The 21,031-nt window shown below is 42.9% G+C and overlaps 1 protein-coding gene across 1 annotated transcript in view; it reads left to right on the top strand.

Annotated features, from left to right (window-relative positions):
- The first annotated feature begins 554 nt into the window (after positions 1 to 554).
- SYNE2 (spectrin repeat containing nuclear envelope protein 2) overlaps positions 555 to 21,031 on the top strand; it is a 180,897-nt gene continuing 160,420 nt past the window's right edge. Inside the window, exons 1-7 of the mRNA XM_068947334.1 lie at positions 555 to 865; positions 8,306 to 8,421; positions 17,887 to 17,948; positions 18,950 to 19,045; positions 19,298 to 19,375; positions 19,465 to 19,557; positions 20,835 to 21,016. Coding sequence (XP_068803435.1) covers positions 8,343 to 8,421; positions 17,887 to 17,948; positions 18,950 to 19,045; positions 19,298 to 19,375; positions 19,465 to 19,557; positions 20,835 to 21,016 — 590 coding nt within the window. The 5' untranslated portion in view covers positions 555 to 865; positions 8,306 to 8,342. The remainder of the gene's footprint in view (positions 866 to 8,305; positions 8,422 to 17,886; positions 17,949 to 18,949; positions 19,046 to 19,297; positions 19,376 to 19,464; positions 19,558 to 20,834; positions 21,017 to 21,031) is intronic.

The raw sequence follows: 21,031 nt of genomic DNA, 5'->3' as shown, positions 1-21,031 counted from the left end.
CAAATTACTACTCTCTAGAAAGATATTTCTGTCCAAGAACAGCTTTATGATTTAATTGCGAAACTCCAGGCCCTTATTGCTTAGGCTAGGGCTCACTCAGCGGAGTAATCTGTTTGTTAACCGTCTGACTGTTTCCTTTATTCAGGGGAAAAGGGAATTAGGTAGGCAGTGGGAAGGAAAAAATTGTATTCCTTCAAAGGCAGAATATCACTGGGAGCCTGTTTCTCATTAACATCATGTCACTAATACAAAGTGGGTGTAATTATTATTTGCTGCTATTTTAAATACCTTTAGCACCGTATAAAGTGGCTTCAATGTTAATGGGAAGCTGGCTATGAGTATCTATTAAGAAATTAAGCAAGGAACTCCAGTTGCAATCCAAGGGAAAGAAAGAAACACTTGTAAATAAAAGGGAGAACTTCTTGAAATACCCTTGATTAAAGCAGGCAGCGCGTTCTGATTAGGCAGTCCCCTGCGTGAGAGTTAAAGTTACTCTGATCACAGGCGATTCCCTCCCCCTTTCCTTCCCGTCTGGATTGTAGCAGTAGGCCGGAGTGCAGGAAGCGCCGCAGAAGAGGCGTGATGAGCTGTTTGTGCAGCCCTGCACTTTTCGGATGGGAACGGCATGCCTCGAGGCCCGGGGTCTGTCTGAGCGCCACAGCTGTGGGACCGCGGTGGTTTCCCTGCACCCTTTCCCATTGCCCGGAGCGGGCCAGGGAGCAGCGTGGCTAGCGAGGTGGCTACCTTTGCCTCCCGAGCCCAAGCTGCTGGGGCAGAGAGAGGAGCCTTCACGAGAAAATGGAAAAGGTCTTCTGCAAGTAAGGTGCATACACATTGGTGTGTGCCTTTCTAGCTATTTAAGCAGGTAGGTAGACGTTGCATTTATGCCCGAGATACTCAGAGCCTCCCACCCTTCCCAGGCGAACAGCACAAATCTTGAGCCAGCTTGCATTTCTCGTGTTGCTTTTAATGATAACCTTGGTGGGATTGAGGGGCATGACAGCCAGGCTTTCGGCACTCTCCCTTTTTGAATTAACAGCTGTGATTTACTTAGAGTTCTTCTGAGCATTTTTTTGTTTGCATTATGATGTGGGCAAACTTGGAGACCACTTGAAAATTCATGTTTTCTCCAACTTTATCAAGTATACTTCAGCACTGGCTTTCCAGTGTGTGTATTGCAGGGAATACATACGTGTGACATAGATGGGCTCTTATGCTAAGCACAGAGAGTAGTCAAAGGTGTCATACACCTCCGTGGGCCAGTTTTATGAATGCGTGAGCAAAGCTTAGCTCTGTTAATAAAACATTTGTGTGCGTTAACAACAGCATGGAGTCAGTGCAGTTTTCAAACTGTGTAATTGTACCAGGATGACTGATATATTACCGCCACCAGAAAAGAAAAGGTCAAGAAAGACACTTTTCTAACCATTTTTAAAACTGATTAATGCAATGAGACGCTCCATTGTGCTTCTGCGACAAGAAGCGTTACTGATGTGTAAATCAAAGACAAACCAGCAACATTTTCTGGCCTTAAAAAGTGGTGTAGCTTTTGTATACTCAAACGCTTGTCCTGGAATGTTTTCAAAATTATAAATAGATCACTGGGAAGTCCCTGGATAAGAAAAAATGTGCTGTTGCTGGTTGTCATAAATAAACTAACAAGAGAGGCCTTGGTCTTGCAGCTCTTACTCTTTGAGGGGGTCCTTACTTGTGCATGTAGTTTCAAAGAGTCTGTTCACATGAATCAAGGCTGTTTCTGTGGCAGTGGGGTGCAGTTTTGTATCCATCTCTGTATTTTTGGGGGGTCCGACACCTCTCTGGGCTTGGCTTTTTCTGAGCAGAGTTGCACAGCCATTTCCAAGCTTCTCCCTTTTCCGTTCCTTCATCTCCAGCCTCCAATACCTTAGCAGCACCCAATGCTGAACTTGTTTCAGCAGTGTCCCAGACAGACCAGAGCCTCTCTAATGCCGTGTGCCCTAATACTGCTTCTCAAAGGACTGGCTGATACCTGGCTGCCTGCTCAAGGGTATTATGTAGGATCAGAAAGCTGTAGCCTATCTTCCCTATCACCTTTAAAGTGCTGGAAACCTACCAGAAGACCTGTTCTTCTTCCAGAAAATGTGCCACTTCCATTTACTGAATGATGACAGATATTTTTTCTGTCCCACAGAGAGAGCAAGGCAGGTCCTCAACTGGGGAAAATCAGGCTAGATCTATCACTGGCGCTACTCTGATTTTTGCTACCTGAGGGTCAGGCTTAATTCTTTGGAGAGAGAAAGATATGTGTATTTGCATGTGGGCCCCTTCCAGCTGCGGATGTTTTTACAGTTTGAGGTTGCCCGAAAAACCGTGTTGTGAGCATTTTAAATCTGGAAGTGATGAACTTCAGCTCAGAGTTCATCAAACATCTTCAGCACAAACATCTTGGAAAAGGAATGCTTTAACTAGACCCTTTTCTTCTCCAATTCTTGATCCACCTGTGTGTAGCTATCTAAAAATGGTGAAATCACTGCAAAGGAAATGTCAAGGAGGAAGTACGTCCATCAAACCTCAGTGCTGTGTCAACGGCTCAGACTTAGTAGAGGTGTGATTACATCGGAACTGAGGGGAAGTAGAAATATTTACAAAACAACTTGACCTACAAGGTTTTCTGTGATAATCCTTTTGCTCATATTATCATGATTTGGATCCCAACCACATCCCTTTAAGGAGACTGTGCTAGACTTACAGAAAAAGAGGTTACCAAAAGAAGAAGATTCGGCAGCGCCTTGCAAGGCTCAAGCCTAGTTGTTCTGGATGTTACTGCTTCTCTGTGAATGCAAACTAAAGATCTTTGTTAATACTCAAAAAGGAAAAGGGTCTTTGGTGATTCTTCATTGTAAAGTTCTACTTCCTTTAGACTAGCTCACGGAAGATAAAAATCTGCTATTTCTGTTCATGATGTCGGAGCAAACTGAACACGTGAGTAATAATAATCTGTTGCTAGGAACAGACTTCAGTTTACATGTAGAGGCCTCTGCGGAGGGAAAGTCTTTTGAATCTCTGATTGGGTCATAAATAATTGGTGGCACTTCAAAGAAGGGAAAGTGAGAACAAGCGGTTTGAGATGCCACGCAAAGATGCCTGTAATTCCTGTTGCAACACCAATGTAAAGTTTGTCACCAACATAACTGGGAAGGTAGATGCATCGGTGCATGCGTCCACAAAGGCAAAAACAAGAAAGGGACTTACTGACGGTCTGTTGTAGCATTCACCTGCCTCTAGCTGGGCTTGTTTGCAAGGTCTCTGCTGCTTGCAGCCAAAAGGGATGCATCTCTAGGCTCAATCCATGCAATCTACTTCTTCAAGATTGGCTCGTAAAGGAGGAGTCTGAGGGTACATCTGTGCTGCAGACCGCAACGTGGTGTAGGCAGGAGTTAGCTGCATGCTAACTGGAAAACAGCCTGACCTGGGACAGACTGCAAAGCATGCCAACTCGTTTTCCTTGCTTCCTAATTAGTGTGCACACTTCTTTTACAGAAGTAACCTTAAATCATTAATGAAGCCTGTGTTTTATGTTGTAACTGTAATTACATGCAGTGTTTTGAAAATAGCCATTTCACTGTAGAGGTGAATAACTGTATAACTTAATTTTTCCGCATGATGAAATCTTACTCTGTGCTTGGTACTTGGAGCAACTGAAAGTCCAAATTTGCAAACTGCATGCATCCAGCTGTAATTTTGAGGCTGTGAAAGCCTTGATAATGAATCCTCCAAATCCATCTGAAAGTTTTGTTTTTCTTTCTTCTGAGACAAGACTGTCTTTAGAAACACCCTGATTAAGAGCAGCATCTCCTAAGTCTCACTGATGGTAAAATCATGATAAAATTTCATGAATTCAAATCTTGGTTCTTTGTTTTCAGGCTGGTTTCTTGATATTTCCACTTTGTAGATTTCTCTGTCTCCGTCAGTGTGTCTGTCTCTTAATTTGTAATATATATATTTTTAATCTGCTGGTTAACTTAAGCTGAATTTGAGAAAGGGAGGGAGGTTCCAAGGATGTTAAGCTGAAATCATGTGATACGGATGTACCGATCTCAGCTCACTGCAGCTGAGACGGGCTGCAGCATCTGCTGCCACTCGTTGTCCCCGTGTGCTGCGCGGGAGGGGAGGGCGCTCTGCCGCGCCGCAGAGCTCGCCTGGGTTGTGGCAGGATCAGGTCCCACCAGAAGGGGAAAGCGGCTGGGAGCTGGGACAGAGGAGTGGAGGAAAGACTGGGAGCAGGATCCCCCTCACTTTCGGCAGGTGTGGTCATTGGTCCACGCAAGGAGTAATTTCCACCTGTGTTTTTGGGGTGCTCATTGTGTGAGCAGGCGGAGGGGTAAGGGGAGAAATGGCCTACTAATACCCCACTAGTGAAAAGCCTGGCTTTGAGTCTTGTGAGTGCCTTTATGGGAAAAGCTTTTCTTGACCACTGAACCATTTTAGCTTCAGGGAACCCAGGTAATCACAAATTTACTCTTTTGAAAAACACTGAAGGAAAGCTTTTCCCTTGAGTAGGACCTTCATAGTGCTCCTCTCTTGCGTGGCATCTCCCATGTCTAAGAGAGCACGAGCGCACACAGTGGCCCTGGTGCAATTCACTTACAAGCTGATCAACACCGATAAATGAATCTATTGGAAACAAGGTCACAGCGTTCCTGGAACTATCTGTTTCTCCATACGAAGTAGGTTATTCCAAAGTAGGCCCTTAAGTGCTTTCCTGTAGTGATGCCAAACTGTTCAGAAAGATGGAAAGACAAAGACATTTTCTTTATCTTAGGTTTTACCCCTGCTGAAATGACATCTTTTCATTTGAAGGCCTTTGGTTTCTTTTTAACGCTATAGGTTATATTTCATGATTATCCAGCATTTCATGGAACTGAAGGACTTGGCCTAGCTCCGCAGGATTGTTGAGTGGTTATACCACAGGAGAATCAACTTAAACATAAAGTAGAAAAGATGATAGGTCTTAAAGCCTACGAAAAGCATTACTAAGGAATTCTATCAGTATCTTGACAGTTGTAGACTCTTTAGAGGTTGCTGTGATATAGTTACACATAATATGCTTTATTTGAATGCAGTTCTGGAGGGGTCAAAGGAACTATCATATTGTCACTGTAATCCCTTCTTGCCTTGCACCTTTTAAAGAATACTAATCCTTGCAGGAACGTCCTCGGAAAACGCATGCCTCTGCCTTTGCAAGCAGCTGGGGATTTTTCTGTTGGGGCAGGACTGGGATCAGTGGCAGGGGAGAAATGTGCTTGCTGTATGGGATCAGGAAAGGAAGGTTTCAGGAAAGTGAAAGCTCTGGGGATGAACTTCCCTTTTACTAGCCGTGCAGTTTTATAACCTACACTGCAGACTTTTGAGTGGATTTTTGTGTTTTAAAAAAATCCATTCTTTGGGTAAGGAAGCCTTAATTTGAGCTTAGAAGAAAATGACACCATATTTTTTTTTCATTTATATATATTCTAGAAACGTGTGTCTTAATTCAGGTTACTACCCCCTTATACCTGTCTGCTCAGAGCATTAATAAAACTTCCAAGTTTAACATACTTTCTGCTTTAGAATCCTGATAATTTTGTTAAATTTTACTACTTTCATGGCTAGAGATATGAATGGGGATCGGTGTCCCACATGAAGTGCAGTACAAGCATGTAGCAGGACGCAGTGCCTACTGTGTTGTTGCTGTAGCTGGTAAGGGATGGGGGCAGAGGATGGACAGAGTCAGAGAGAGGCTTAAAATGCATTTAGTTTTGTTTTTGAAACTTCCAGCGAGGCCACTCATGGCTCTTGCATCTTTACCTATCATCACAGTGGAATTGTAATGCCAAATCCTGTTGCCTGTACTCCGGGCTGTGCTCCCAATGACTTTAACATCTCATGAGTCAGGTTAACATGACTTGGCTCTGCCAATGTCACAGACTCAAATCCGGAAGCATTAAAGTTGAAAATATATATGTATTTTCACTGTTTTGCATTTTGTGCTGCTTTGCATTCCTTTAAAGGGAAAGTCTTAAATAGGATCCAGTTAAAAATAAACTGAAAAGAGGGAACAAACTTCTGTTTAAGAGAAAAAGAGCATGTGTTGTCAGTGATGTTGAATGCACGCCCCAGAACTGCAGGGGCTGGTACATAGTTTTGGGACCTCTTGCCTGTGGTTTATCTTGCTGCAGCAAAGACGTGCACTTCTTGCGTTACTCTTCCTCTACGTGGCTGCCCAATCTGAGTTACAACCTGACGTCCAAATCCAGGCATGCTCCTTGCACATTGATTTCACACGTGGATTCCCTGTTACCGGTATTTCCTATTTCTTAAGCATCTCTGAAGGCCTACAGTAGGCCACTGGAAAATCCAAGGTGCAAGGAATGCAGCTAACCCTGCCTGAGATCAGCAGACCTGATCATACAGTTTGTATTTGGTTGACTTAGACATCTCACTCCTAACCTGGGGACGGAGGACTTGTGAGCGATCTCCACAGTCGCAAGTCCAGTCCCCTTTACTAAAGACAACCACTTTAAGTTGCTTATTTCTGACAAGTTCCAGTCTTAAAACCATGTAAGGTCTTTGTGCTTATATTGGGAGGCTGGTTTAGAGCCCAGTATTTAGAAATCTGATTTCCAGCATAACTTCAGGCATGGTCTTTTTATAGCGTCTTGTTCTTTTGCCTGACAAAGATTTAACGTTACTTTTCCTCCTCTTTTTCCTAGGCTAAGAAAGCCAAACTCCTGTAAAATATTTTTGTCCTTTTCTGTGATCATCTAGCTAGCTCTTACGTACACCTGTCCCAGCTGGAACTCCTGTTTTTTGAATGCGGTGGCCAAAATTGTCCTCCTAAGCCCTGGATGCCTTACAGGAACACTGAGTACTCGCTGCAGCAGTTGAAATCAGTGACTTATAAAGTCATATGTATTTCTCTGGAAATACCTGGGCTGTGTCATGTTAACCTTTTTTTTTTTCTTTCTATTTTTTTCTTTCCGTATCTTTGCCATCTGCAAAATGTGGGCAATAACCCCTCATCTCATGTAGATGCGGTGAAAGCAAATTGTAAATTGATTGATATTTGTGAAGCATTCAGGTACTGTGGTGATAAGTGCCATAGAAAATCTTGGGAGGAACTTAGGAATGCTGTCATCAGAGCAGCTCTTGAGTAAAGCACAAGGACACGCATTGTTCCGGGTGAAGAAAACAAAATATTGAATAGGTCCTCGTTAAACAAGTGATGTCCATTTTGCACGCTGAGTGTGACAGGGAGTGAAGAAAAATAGTATATAATGGAGTAAATGAAGGCTGCATCATGATTCATCTGCGCCTGGGGACCGAACGAAAGTTTCACTGGCATTCTTTAGTGTTGTGTTTCTTTACTCACTGCATTTATTTTAACATATACTTGGTGGATGGATTATTAATATCTGGTGTCTAAATCCTAGTACTTCTGATGAAAAGGTTATAGTTATTTAGGTAGCAAGGCTTGTTTAAGGTGAGCCCGTATTTAATTTTCGGCTTTATTTACTTTTGAACTTGCTTAATTTTTGTGTTCTTGACAAAAATGGGTTTCTGTCTCAGAAGCCTTTTTCTTCCTGTTGTGGCAAATTAAACAATATTGCTACTGCAGTGAGAGAAACATTGATATACTTTTAAGAAAGACACAGCATATCATTGCCTCAAATTGCATTAGTGATGGGGGAGGTATCCAGGGAAAGGAAAATGGAAGAGCTGCAAAATGAAACTCCTGCATGGGGGATGAGGTACTAAGGTAGCGGGGAGAAACAGCAGTTGAGATTATTGTGTTACGTTAACTGCCGCTTTTTTGTTTCTCATTAATCTTTGCAGATTCTGCTTTAAATTGTTTCCATTCTGGAACAATTATCTGGGCAGGAAGAAAGGTCTGCAAAGTACAAATATTTAAAGAAAATCTTTGGGGTTTGACAGTAACAAATTTGCAGAAGGCACCGTGAGCTTTTCCCAACCTGGCTTTCTAAAAGAAAGCAACTGTGTCTGAATTTTTCTAATCATAGTGCTTTTGTTTTCATGGCAAGACATGCTTGAACCCGTGGTCTGGGTTGGGGAGTGCTGTCGGCTGTTCGAAATCGCGTGCGCAGAGCCAAGGGACAAAACTCCCGTTCACACATTGGGAATGTTCACTTTATTCTAGATGAGCTAAGGAAACATCCTACCGGGGGAAAAAAATCCCAACGTGTGTCTGTGTACGCTTTAACATCTTTGATAGCATCAGTTTTAAACCAAAAATTGTACTGATGTTCTTCTTCTATTTTTATTTCAGCTTGGAAATTGATTAAAGACTCTCCATAAGATTTAATATGGCTTCCCAGTCGTCATCTCCCTCAACAGAGGAGCAGGCTTCCTCTGAAATAGATGATCTCTATCTATCACTGCAAGGTAAGTTATTGCAATTTTATGTGCTCTTTTCATATAGATTTGTGGCAAAAATGTGTGACTGTGTGCAAGTTGAATGAAATTCTGAGCAACCAGTTAAACATAAAACTAGCATTATGATGCTGGTTCACATCTGTGTCTTTCTGCAGATGTCTCTGTGTTTCATGAAAGACTTTTCAGCAATAAAATGAAAGACAACAGATCTCCTAGTACTTTCTCTAGTATTTTCAGAGCTGTTGCTTTTTTTGGTACAGAGGTACTCACTATTACTTATGTTTTCTTACTCAGAATACATGTAAACTGTTTTCAAGGGAACCGGCAGTATGAAAAGAGTTATGGTATTTCGGTGGTTTCCTTTTTCTCAGTTGCTGACTATTTGTTGGATGCACTAAGTTGTCTTAATGAGGCTGCTATAGCTACAGTGCCATATTATGTTATGTTATGTTATGTTACGTTACGTTATATTACGTTATGTTATGTTATGTTATTTTTTATCTCCTGCACATGTAGAAAGACAACTTGTGCCATAAACAAGTAGAATATCTTTGTTACTTTTAAACAAATTTCTTACAGGTCTTTCACCCTTACTTGCAATGACTGATGCCTTATTAACTGAGTGTTGGCTGATTTTTAATTGTTCCATTTTAATGGCAGTTACCTGAGCAGCTAAGTATTAATCAGTGCATCAGAGCTGGCCTTTCAGATAGCCTTTCAGGAGTTTTCCTTAATCATATGTTGAATTTTCTTCTATATGAATTTTCTGGGATGACTGATTTTCCTCTAAACACATTCATGAAAAAATTTAGGGAGGCTTCATCGAGGAGACGAGGGCGGGCAGCAGAGCTAGCACCTCTGGAAAGCTTGTCTTCGATGTGCTCAGAGCCTGGTTATTCTAGGATGAATGGGCTAAGTCATGTTCCCACAGAGTGGTTTCCTTCTAGTGCGCTTAGGATGAAGTTCCTCTGTTGCTTAGTTGAGAAGGAAATATGTTTAAAACAGATGGTGCAAAAAACATTCTGCCAAGGCACTTTTACGATCTTTACTTCCACTAGTACTGTCATTGAAGCCATGTGCTTTTATGAGTGAGCTCTAACAGCGTTCTGAGGCCAAACTAATAGTGAATTTTCTTCCATTTTACTTCAGTCTTATATTTGCAGGAGAGCAAGAAAAGACTCCCAACAGACATGAGTTAATGTGAACATTGCACCAAGCCCAGCTTGTCTGAGGCGCTGTTGTGATGCCAGACTCAGCCTGGGGGAGGATTTTGCCTTTGGTACAAAGGCTGAGGTGGCTGTTGTCATGAAATGGATTTGGAGAACATTGTCCAACTTTAAGGCAGAGGGTACGGAATTATAATTATGTGGGATTTTAGATTAGAATTTTGAAATAATATTCATGTTATTTTCTGAAAAGTCAAAGTGGTGTTTATATGTGGCATAAAAGCAAAGTTCTTTGGTTAATAGCTCAGCAATATGGAGCCCTGCTTACTAAAATTCAAATAACTAGATAATATTTCTGTGCTGTAATAATTTGAGCTCCTGGATTATGCTGAAAAGAATACAGTGCAAGTGTGGTGCCAGACTGTGTGTGCTTGACTCTTTGCAAAACACCTAGACAGGTCTCCTAAAAGTAGCATAAGCAATTTTAGTAAGGGCTACGAGTGTAACAAAAGAGGCAGATGCATGCTATGTATTGAATTGTGGTGCTGCAGCATCTGCTCTGGGGCAGAACGGACAAATGGCAATACAGCCGTGACGAAGCACTGAAGGCACATTCCCTGACATGACATATAGAAACCATTAGTAAATCTCCCAGGAGATCTGTGGTAACAAAGGTCCAATGAGAATAATAGGGTCACTCAAGGAAAAGGTTAAGTTTTTTTCAGTAGTAGGAATCTTGAGATGTGATTGAGATGCTTTGATTGCTTCAAATCTTGAAGTTGACCTGGAGAAATTTTAGAGAAATCTGAGATTCAAAGAATGGCTGCTCATAACCTTCAGGAATTCAGTTCACTTTTTAGGTGACTAACTATGGATATAGAACTGTTTATGATCTGCTTTTCAAATGGTTAAATCATAACCTTAAAAAATATGTCCAGCCTTGGATAATACACCCTTTAACAGGAGATGTGTGTAAATATGGGGCACAGAAGAAAAAAAATAGGAGGGAAATCTAGCTAGGATTTCTTGTATTATGTTCTACCTTTAAATTCTTTGTAATCCAGTCTGTTGTTATTCCTGAGAAGCATCCAGTGACGATACTGCAGTTGTCTAATCTCGTTAATTAGGACAAGATCTATTGAATGTGCCCGTCACTTTTGCCCGTTATGAAGTTATATGCCTAAAAAAAGGAACTAAACAGTTAGCTGCTTTTCTACTGTGTATAAAACTAAACCCCTGGTTTAGTAAGATTTGGCTATAATTTACGTCATAATCTTCTGTGGGGAAGATTGTTAACAGTTTTGGGAGGAAAGGGAAGGAAAGAGGGGAAGAAGAACCTCCTTAAATAATTAGAAAAGAGGTTAGGTAATCTCTAATTACTATACAAACCCTATTAAATCAATGCCAGGTTGTTAATATTGTACGAATCTGCTCTAGTGGCCTCTGTGTCACTGGGTTTTAGTAACGATAATGTTCAGGGATGATAACGTCACTTAAAAACGTTCAACAGAAAAGATGTGGTAAATAACAGCAACAACAAAAATAGGTAAAAGTGTAACTCTGTTCCCAATGACTCTTTCTTTGCAGCTAAATATTTTAAGGAGACTTAATGAAGCTTGAAAAGAATAGGTGAAAAAGTGAAAGCAGTATGATTTCTAATGTTGCCATCTCCAGACATTTCCAAATGATAATGCTAGTCACAAAACCATGAGGCTGAAGAAAAAGCTGCAAGAGTATAAACCCTTATATATGTATTTTCCATGACTGATAGGTTGCTCTTGAGCCTTTTCCGGTTTTCAAGCTCATTTCCACAAGCAAGACAGAATAATTTTGCTCCTCCCACCCCAAGAAAGTTGAAATCGCTATTAAGTTGCACTGACATCAGGACTTGCACTCCCTTTTCTGATCCTTTTTCCTGCCCTCTTCTCTCCTCCAAATACTGGGATAAAATTAAATCAGAAAAATACGAACATTAGTTGTGCCCTTGCCGTTTTGCTTTCTTCTTCCTCCCAGTTTTCTGGTGCAGCATGTCTTAATAGCCGCTGCAAAGCTGTTTTGTGTCCCTGCGCAGCCACAGTCACCTAAAGGCACAGACAGAAAGCCTGGAGCGGGACCTATTGGGGTATATCCTACAGGAAGTATTTAAGGGAAGGGTTTCTCCTGCTGGGCAGGCTCCAAATATTTTGCTGAACACAGGATGCTTTCCAGGGAGATGCTCCTTTCTCTTGGCACGTGGACCCTCCTTGAAACATGAAGTTGCTTTTGCTCTGCAGAAATTCCCCCTAATTCGCTGTGGAGGGAGCAGGCAGGAGCTCACTGCCCAGGGCTTGGTCGACAAAGTGTGGAGGGAGGGCAATAACACAGGAGCCCTGTTGCGCGTCTCCTCCTCCTCCCGTAACGTATCTTGGATCTGGGACCCCTGCACAGGGGTCGAGCCTGGCACTTGGCTTTCTCTTAGTGGAAGGTGCACACTCAGGGGCCAAAATTGTTTCCAGCTACCCGAAATGAGGAGCCACGTCCCTTCCTTTGGTGCAAGAAGGGCTCTGTGTCAAATGTTTTGAGTCCTGCTGAAGACCTGAATACGTGCTGGTGAGCCGGAGCGCGGGTGTACAGTGAGGGGCGCGTGCGGCCACTTGCAAATGAGTGGCTGCTGCATCAGGAACTGAAGGGGGTTTGTTCTGCTCTGCATCAGGAGATATTTTTTGCTTTCAGGATGTAAATTTTCTTCCCTGTGGAGAGTTTGCAGCCTCCACCTTCCCTCCCCTACACAAATCCTTCCCCCTGCCCTCCCAAGGCAGCAAATGGACAATAGCTGTGACCTTTCCCAACAGGCCTGGGCAGAATTTTCTTCTCCATTTTCTTTCCCTAGTTGCTGAGATATTTCAGACACAAAAGCATGTTTTTAGCTCTCAGAGTCTGGGGCATGTACTTGGTCTTTCACCATTTAGTTAACTGCAAGGGTTGTAACTTGTTGGCTCTGCTCATTGACCTATGTGTGTATTACTGTTTATTGGTAATCCAAAGGATGGTAACATGAAAACCTGGCAGCCGATAATATCTTTGAGGAGTGCTTAATGATATAAATGAATTACGCTATTTAACACAGTTATGTCTAATCCTTTTCTGAATGACCAAAAATATGTTTTCTCTTCAAAAGATGGTGATATATACTGATTTCGTTGCACAGCTTGTACTAGATTGCACTCATCTCCAAGTAATTGACTTAAAGGAGGATATCTCTCCGAGACGCACTTAATTCTTCCAGAGGTCAAGGAGACTGGTAACTCTCACCTAGCAGTTTTTTGCCTTCCAGCTGTATGCCTCGTCTGTTGAGGCTAGTATTTTATTACAGCTACAGATTCTTTTTTTTTTTTTTTTTAACCAAAATAGTCAACAAAGGCTATTAAATGCTTATTATGATTTTCAAGGGTGATTTTACAAGTGGAAAAGCTCCCATAAGCATACCTGTACTGAAATTTAGGCCCTGTTTGTGCTACCTGCTACACGGCTGAGGAGCTGGTCTGCCCGTCCCGTAACTGCACGCGGCTCGCTGGCATGGGACGGGTGGGTTGAAACTTAAGAGGCAAACGATACATGAGCCTGCCCATAAAAAAAAATCACTCATGGGTATTTTTGTCTCAGTTTATCGTGCCTAATGGAAAAAGAGACCATCTACTTGGGTAAACGTGTTCCCCAGGAGAGATGGAGAGACGCTTCAATTTGTTAAGGGCATTATGAGGTACTCAGCTAGTTAAAAGCTCGCATTAAAATGACTAAGGAGTGGATCGCTTCTGAGGCACCAGTATAGGACGCTGCAGGCCATTTGTGTTCAAGTCTCTGCTCCATCATGGATTTTCTTTAAAGTGTCAGAAAACTTCTTAATCTTGAGAAAAAAATTGTGTTTGTTTTTAATTGCTTGGCACCGTGTTGCTGAACATAAATGCTGGAAATAGCTCTTTACCCCTGCCTTCCTGCCTGCCGTAAATGAAAACAGTGTTAATGGGTGGAAGGGAAGGGACTATCTGAAGGACTCTGTGGTGAATTCCTCACCCTGTCCCCAGGTTGGCAGATCTGTAAGAGTCCTCTGACAACTGCCATCATTTACTGCGGGTACCTACTTGGTGTTTTAGTTCATACTCTAGGAGTGCTCTTTTGAAGGAGATCTCCCAGTTCTCCCTGCCCGCCACGCTCTGTGTTGCCGAGCAGTTGTGGAGCGTGGAAACACGGTGCTTTTTGGATGGAAAAATGTGTTCTCCAAGAAGGCAGCACAGCTGTCAGTGGGCAGTCAGGCCAGAGCTAGTCCAAAGCAACCTCTTCCACCCCGATGCCATGATGCGGATGTCAGGTCCTGAGCAACTCTGGCCTAGAGACCTGCTCCTATTGAGCCGCTCTGCTTGCTAAAGTACATATAATGTCCGTATAGCCTCAGCCGAGCTGCGTGGTGGCTGCGTGGGAGACGCAAAATCTTCATATACTAGAGGTAATTCCTTCTGTCGAAACAGAGATGGGAAGATGACAGACAGGCCTGTGCTCATTAATTTAAAATAGTTGCTTAAGGGTTAAAAAAGGAGAGTAATTTCAACTCTGGCTTTTCTGTATCCCTGTTAATGGATGGCTGGGAGGAAAACGGTGGTAGGCAGCGTCCCTGCCCTCCCCTCCCAAGGGAATTCACCACTGCCGTGGTCCCTGCTGCAACCTGTGTCGTGCCCCCCACGCTTTAGGCCTTAATGATTAGTCTATTTTGTAATAGTTGTTGACTGCTCATTACTGGATAAAACCGTGATTGTCCAGCAGCGTCTATTGATTTTCAGGCAGCCTACGTGACATGCTTATCCTATCTGTTATTCCCCGCTACAGAAGTTAATCTAAAGACTGACTTTGAAACACAGGATGAAATGTGACAGATTTCAGGTGTTTTTGGATTAACAGGTTCTTATTTTGTTCCCTTGTACCCACTTCCTGGCTTGGTGAGTTTTCACCCAAAGTAAAGGAAACTCTTTATCAGGTTTTTTTTTTTTTGATAGCTGTTTTTATTCTGGGTCAGTTACATATTGAAAACTAGGGCAGGATAAAACCAAGGTCGCTTAGAGTCCTATAAAAAGGCCTAACAAAGAATCCATTCATCCCCATAAAAATAAAAATCTGTATTAATTAACCACACGATAGATGGAAGAATTTGAGAGCTTGACTAAATCATCAGCGCCTCCGAGCAGCGGGGTCGGGGGCAGTCGGCAGGGGAAGAGGCACTGAGCCTGAAAACTGAAAAAAACCTGCCTGCCCCTGCGCCAGAAGCACATGTGTAACGAGAGCTGCGTGTTGTGTGGCCTAGATTTAAACGGACTGACTGCCGCACTACAGTTTGGAGAGGTATTGGCAGGCACAGCGTGGCATATTGTTATTGATTCACAAGGAGATTATTTTTTTATATTTAGGTATGAAAATAAGCCAGACTGCAGCTGCTTCCAGCAGCCACGTGGATTGTGTCAGGCGGTGGCTGTAGCTTGGGGAGAGTGTGAGGTTTACTTAGGTGCGGGGCGGTAAAATAACCACCTCGTGCTGTGGTCCTTGCCCAGGAGCCACCAATGTGAGCGAACGCTTTGCTGGCTGCTTCTGTATGTTAATACGTACAGAATCAACCAAAGCAGGAACAAACGTCCCGATTGTAACAGTCTGTCTGTAACCAGCCGCAAAAGCAAGTTCTGCAGACCAGGGGCGACAGCGTGTGTTTGACGAGAGCTCTGGCTGGAAGAGTCGCTGGCGTCAGGTGAAGTAGTTAATATTTGCTTTCTGCCCCTTCTCAAGTGCTAGCAATACCTGCTTGATAAAGTTGAACCCGGCTACTCGGTAATACTTTGTTAGGTAAGTGGGAACGGCCCCCTCCCGGATATTCAACCGAAGGGTGTGGTTTGGTGCTGTGCTAACATGAAGCCAATATCACAGTGCTATTTATACCCTCTTTGTGAGTGTTGTGATTGTAATTTGTCTGGGTGGCTCTGATGCGCCACTAGAGAGGAGTCCAGGGCTCTTTCGGATTCCAGGGTTAGTTGCGCTGAACACGAGAGATCATTTGTCAAGCATGAGAATTTATTAGAGATAAGAGGTTATAACAAAGCTGAAAGTATAGTAAAGCTAGAAATGTAACAGAACTGAGAATATATTTACATATCAGAGCTCTACAGTTCAATCACAGGTGCATGATACAACGACTGACCACCCTTCCAGTATAGTTTTCCCTGGATTCTCTAACAACGGTGCCCACTTTCGCCCCTTTTGGGCCACCTTTCTGGTATAGTTTTCCCTGGATTCTCCCCACCATGCTGTGGTTTCAAGAAGCCAAGCCCAACATTTTGGTAACAGTGTGATTTCAGCTTTCTTTTGCCTAATATATATGTGACCTCAGAGCAATCAGGTGACCTCAGAAAGTAAGCCCCGCCCCCCCCTCCATTTTAGGTAAAAGCTGCAACCTCTTTTCTCATGGAAGTGTTGACATACTGTAGCTGTAGAGGTAACAACGAGGTACTTTGTTTCTGTGCGAAGCCTTTTGCACCTGGAAAACTTGGCTTGTGGGTGGCTCTCACAGCACTTGGCTCTGCGGGTGGGGAAACGGGGCATGAAGAATCGAAGGGACTTGCTCAAAAGCATCCAGGAGCAGAAACGGGGTCTCCTCTGTCCCCGTCTAATGCCGTATGTGCTGCTACGGCCTTCCTTTCAACAGCCAGAGCTACTGGGAGCAGCCCAAAAAAGAGAGTGAGAAATTCTACTTGCGTAGTTGTTCCAAGCTGGAGCTTTAAATGTTTTAAGTGGTAGGTGCTGACTTTAATGTGCCTGGCTAGAAGATGGTAGGCGGTGGGTCTGCAGCTCAGAGAGGTGGAACGTGGCCGTGTTTCTTGGGAACGGTGTGTTTTTGCGAGGGGGGACGGGCTGGGGAGGAGCAGGGCTGTGGCCGGGGACGAGGCCGAGGGAGCTGCTCTAGCCCGCGTCGGCTGCGCGCCGCTTGCTTCGCCTGGGGAAGGGCGTGAGGCATTCGATACCCACAGGTAAAATTAAAGCGCACCCTGATCTCGCAGCTGTTCAAACGAACAGGAGCTTTTCTACAGGCTGAGGTGAGGATGGCATCAAGCTTTGTGCCAAGGGAAAAACGTTGTTGGCGAGGCATGTACCTAGCTCTCTGCTCCTATGCCTATCTCAAGCGAGACATATATACTTGATTGCTTTTAAACAGGGTGCAGAGGAGATCCCGAGTCAGTGCAGGATTACGCTCAGGATAAGCTTTTACCGGAAAAGGCTCATAAATGGTTGTCCTCTTCTGCCTTTTGGGAGAACTAGGCAAGGATCCCCCTTTCTTTGTCTCTGCTGCCCATGAGCTGCGGAGAAATGCTTTCCCTTCTCTTGCGCTCTACTCTCTTGCGGGAAAGTTAAAAATTCTGTTTTTTGAAATGTGGGTTTAAACAATTTCCTCTCTGCTTTCACAGCTAGTTTTCCCCGCTGGTACTTCATGACGGTGTAAGAGCCCCCAGGACCACTGTGAGGAGCTGGACCTCTGTGTGCCCAGGCCACCCTTCAAGTCCTGCTTCACCGTTCCTCGCAGGGGCACTTCTGATCTGAGCACTGACTTCCTCCTCGCTCCTATTTTAAGACCCCATGTGCCCACGTCGGTCTGATCAGTGATCTGCCTGTCAGTTAACCAAGACATGCTCCTTTGGGGCTTCACCTACAGATAGGCATTTATCACCCAACTACATGCCCTGGCTTTCTTCCTGGTCCCATCACGTAACCTGACGCATGGAGTTTTTGGGTTTGACCTCCTTGAGAGGGGTCTGAGGAGGGTCCAAATGTTCTATGTCCTGGTGGGAGCAGGGTGTCCTCCTCAGTGACTTGTGCTCTCCTGGGAATTTTACCTTTGAGCCAAACCCTTTGATAATCTCAAGAGTGGATCTTACACTGACAATCACGCTAAGTCTTTTAAGGATTGGTTAGAAATGGATGCAGTTATTCTCGATGTATGATGGTGTAGGATGATGTATTCAAACCACTGTTTGCCTTTGTGGAGCTTTTAAGAACACCTTATCTAGCTGATTATGCTGTGTTTGCTTGATGGTTATGAAGCTCGTTGCAGCATCATCTCTGCAAGCAAGAAAATATTAGCAGTAAAATAAGAGTTGAGAAAAATTGATATTAAATTGTATCCAGCATCATGTCTCGGAGAACAGACCTGAAGTTTGAGATGGACCCCATGTGTCTTTTCAAGAAAGACAAAGAAAATCAGATTATTCTTTTCATTAAGCCTATTTTTTCTTGTTTTTCCCAGTGCAGCGAGAATGTACCCAGAAGAAAACCTTCACTAGCTGGATAAATTCAATCTTGGCAAAGGTAACGTGGGGATTCTTTAGGAAAGACTTTTTTTTTTTTTTGCCCTTTTAATTCAAAAGTGCTCTGTGGAGGTTAAAATTTGTAGGAAAAAACAGAATTAATTTAAGCTTTTAGGCAGTAACTGGAAAAAGTTGCCCTTGGAAAGCATTTGTTTAATAAGTGCAAGGGCATTGCATCAGTGAGTCTAAGGACATTCATAAGACAGGGTTCATAAGCAGATGAGAGTATCTTTCTCACTGATCTAGTAAAACATATTTCCTCTGCCTACGGACCTTGTGCTAGGTTGTGGCGCACATATGCCAGACAAGGTTTTATGATGTTCTATATTTACAATTAGTTTTACTGTGTTTAGGTAAGAATTATTCTACTGTGCAATTCAAGAACATGAGTTTAATGGGATGACCTGAGTGGCAAATGAGTATTAAGAGAACTCGCATGACAATGTGGGTGCTCTTTAAGCTTTCATGGAGCAGCTCATGCAGCGAGCGTTGGGGATCTGACTTTCTCAAGCCAAATAATGCTGTTTTCGTCCCTCCTTGAGCAGAAGCCATTGAGCTCATGATAGGTGTGTGTTGTCCAGAACTGGTGAAAAGGGTGGGGGTCAGTTATTCAAATCTATACTTGAATTGGAACTCAGGATACGTTGATTAAAAAGTCAAAATATGAATTAACTGCTTTTCTTGAATCTCCTTTTGTTCAGAGTTACTGTATTTTGACAGATACCTCCTTGAAATGCATAAATGCTTGAAAACAAGGCCTAAAATAACCCCCGTTAAAATCAGAAGCAGGGGCAAGAGGGTGTAAGAGTCAAGGACAGTAATAGGTCAGAATGAGCAGGATATGGGAAATTAGATGTGGGATTTGTATTCCAGCCTATTGAAAAATAAAATATGCTAAAAGTATTTTTTAAGAACAAAGTGAAGCAACCTGTGATGTTCTACTGTGTGATGTTTTCAGAATGACAAAAGATGGTGTGACAAGCATTGAAACTTATTTTGCAGCATACACCGCCTTCTGTTATCTCAGACCTGTACACAGATATACAGCAAGGACATTTGCTTTTGGATTTGTTGGAAGTACTTTCAGGTCAACAGCTGGTAAGTCAGAGTAATAAAAATATTACATCAATCCTTGGTCGTATCTGGCAAAGATTTCTGGATATGCTTAATTATAAGCAATGATCAGTCCGGAGTCATGGAGCTATTCACAAGTATCTTAATCTTACATCAGTGGCATTTAATCGTACCCTTGATACTAGTTCATTGCAGGTCATTCATGAATATTTGCAAGACTTCCTTTATCATAATATAAATTAAAATAGAATATTGCATGTTCTTTTTACTTTACAGCCACGGGAAAAAGGATGTAATACCTTCCAGTGCAGAAGCAACATAGAAAATGCTTTGACATTTCTAAAGAGCAGATCAGTGAGTATTAACTTCAAAATTCACAACTAAAGCCAGTTTAGCTGGTGGAACATTTTCATTGTTAACAATGATTCTTTTTTTTTCCCCAGCTCAAGCTCATAAATATTCATGTTGCTGACATTATTGAAGGAAAACCTTCCATTGTGCTTGGCCTAATTTGGACAATTATTTTTCATTTTCATGTAAGTATTTCAGCAATGTGAGAGAGAGTTTTAGTAGAGGGGAAAAGCACAAAAATGTGTTGACTTACATAGTCACCAAATGAGGTGAATTAATACAAAGCAGAAGATTATTTTCTGACATCTTGAAGCGATGGCCCAGGGAAGAGACGCGCCAATGCGACCTGTCTGTGTCTCTGAGCTGCTTCCTAATTCAATGATGGAGTTACAGTCTGATGAACAATATCTAATTCAAAAGGGTTGAATGGGCAGATATCAATATTTTTAAAATAACAAGTTTTAAAAAAATAGGCTATTCTTTGCCCATTTGCTTAAGGCCTGTGATGATTAAGCGCCAAGTAGGATGAACAGTGCAAAGTGGCTCGCATCCACCCTCTCAGAGGCAGCCCCCCTCTATGATGTGTTGGCTGTGCTCACGCTGTATAATACTTGCTATTCTGTTTTTTAGTACCAGGTGTCTGAAATAGCACAAAGGCTGTCTTGCAGCCTGCCATAATGATGGTTCCGTTTCAAGATACTTAGCATCTTGCATGGCGCAAGGACATGGGGAGGAGGGGGTATCTGAAGGCACAGGGCCTTTCTGGGATTGTGTTGGAGAACAATAGAGAGTGATAGAGCCAAACTGCCTTCTAGTAAAAGTCCAGCAGAGAACTAACATAGGTGCACTGTGGGTGAGCTGGGGACTGGCACTCAGGAGAGAGCCAGAAAGAGAATTTATTTAACAGTAGTAGATGTATTCCGCATTTTTCTTGGTAGAGGTACTTTGCCATTGAAAGTTCTCGTGCTGCACACACCCAGAGGTTCAGGCTTCTTTTTGCCTGAACCAAGCTTCTGGGTATGTTAGATGTCTGAGGTCTGTGAAGTAGTCTTTCCTGCACCCCGAGTGAGCAGGCAAGCTCTGAACATGCTTGACACGCGACGTTATGTCAACAACACACAACACAGCCACCACAGGCTGCTTTTAGTGGTAGGAGGAGTGGGAAAGCGCATTGAGTAAAAAGTTCCTTTACTGCCAGTGCTGGTGTCCACATGGATGGAACTGTCTTGGGTGAATATTTCCTGCCGAAAGAATCACCCAAACGCAGGATTCAGCATGATATAGTTCAACTTGAACAGATAAACCCCGGCAAAGACTTGGAAATGTGATCTGATCTTGGTGGGTAGATGGCTACGACCCCAGCTGTAATCGAGTCCTATCTAATTCTCTGTGGTTTTCTGCAATTGATGTCTTGGTAAGTTTTCACTGAAAACTGATAAAACTCTCCTGTGGTCTCTAATAGATTGAAGAACTTGCCAGGACACTTGCTTGTACTTACAATCAACCGTCTCTTGATTGTTCAAGTGCTGTTGACTCCTCTCCAAAGGCAAGCAGATCAGCTAAAAAAAGTGCAAAAATTAAGGAACAATGGAAGATCTCTGCAACAAAGGCCCTTTTGTTGTGGGCAAAAGAGCAGTGTTCACTGTAAGTTCCATCCAA

The sequence above is a fragment of the Struthio camelus genome, chromosome 5 (genome assembly GCF_040807025.1).
Source record: "Struthio camelus isolate bStrCam1 chromosome 5, bStrCam1.hap1, whole genome shotgun sequence".
NCBI classification, from domain to species: domain Eukaryota; kingdom Metazoa; phylum Chordata; class Aves; order Struthioniformes; family Struthionidae; genus Struthio; species Struthio camelus.
Note: the sequence above shows the minus strand (reverse complement) of the source record. Positions and strands in the feature narration are given on the sequence as shown.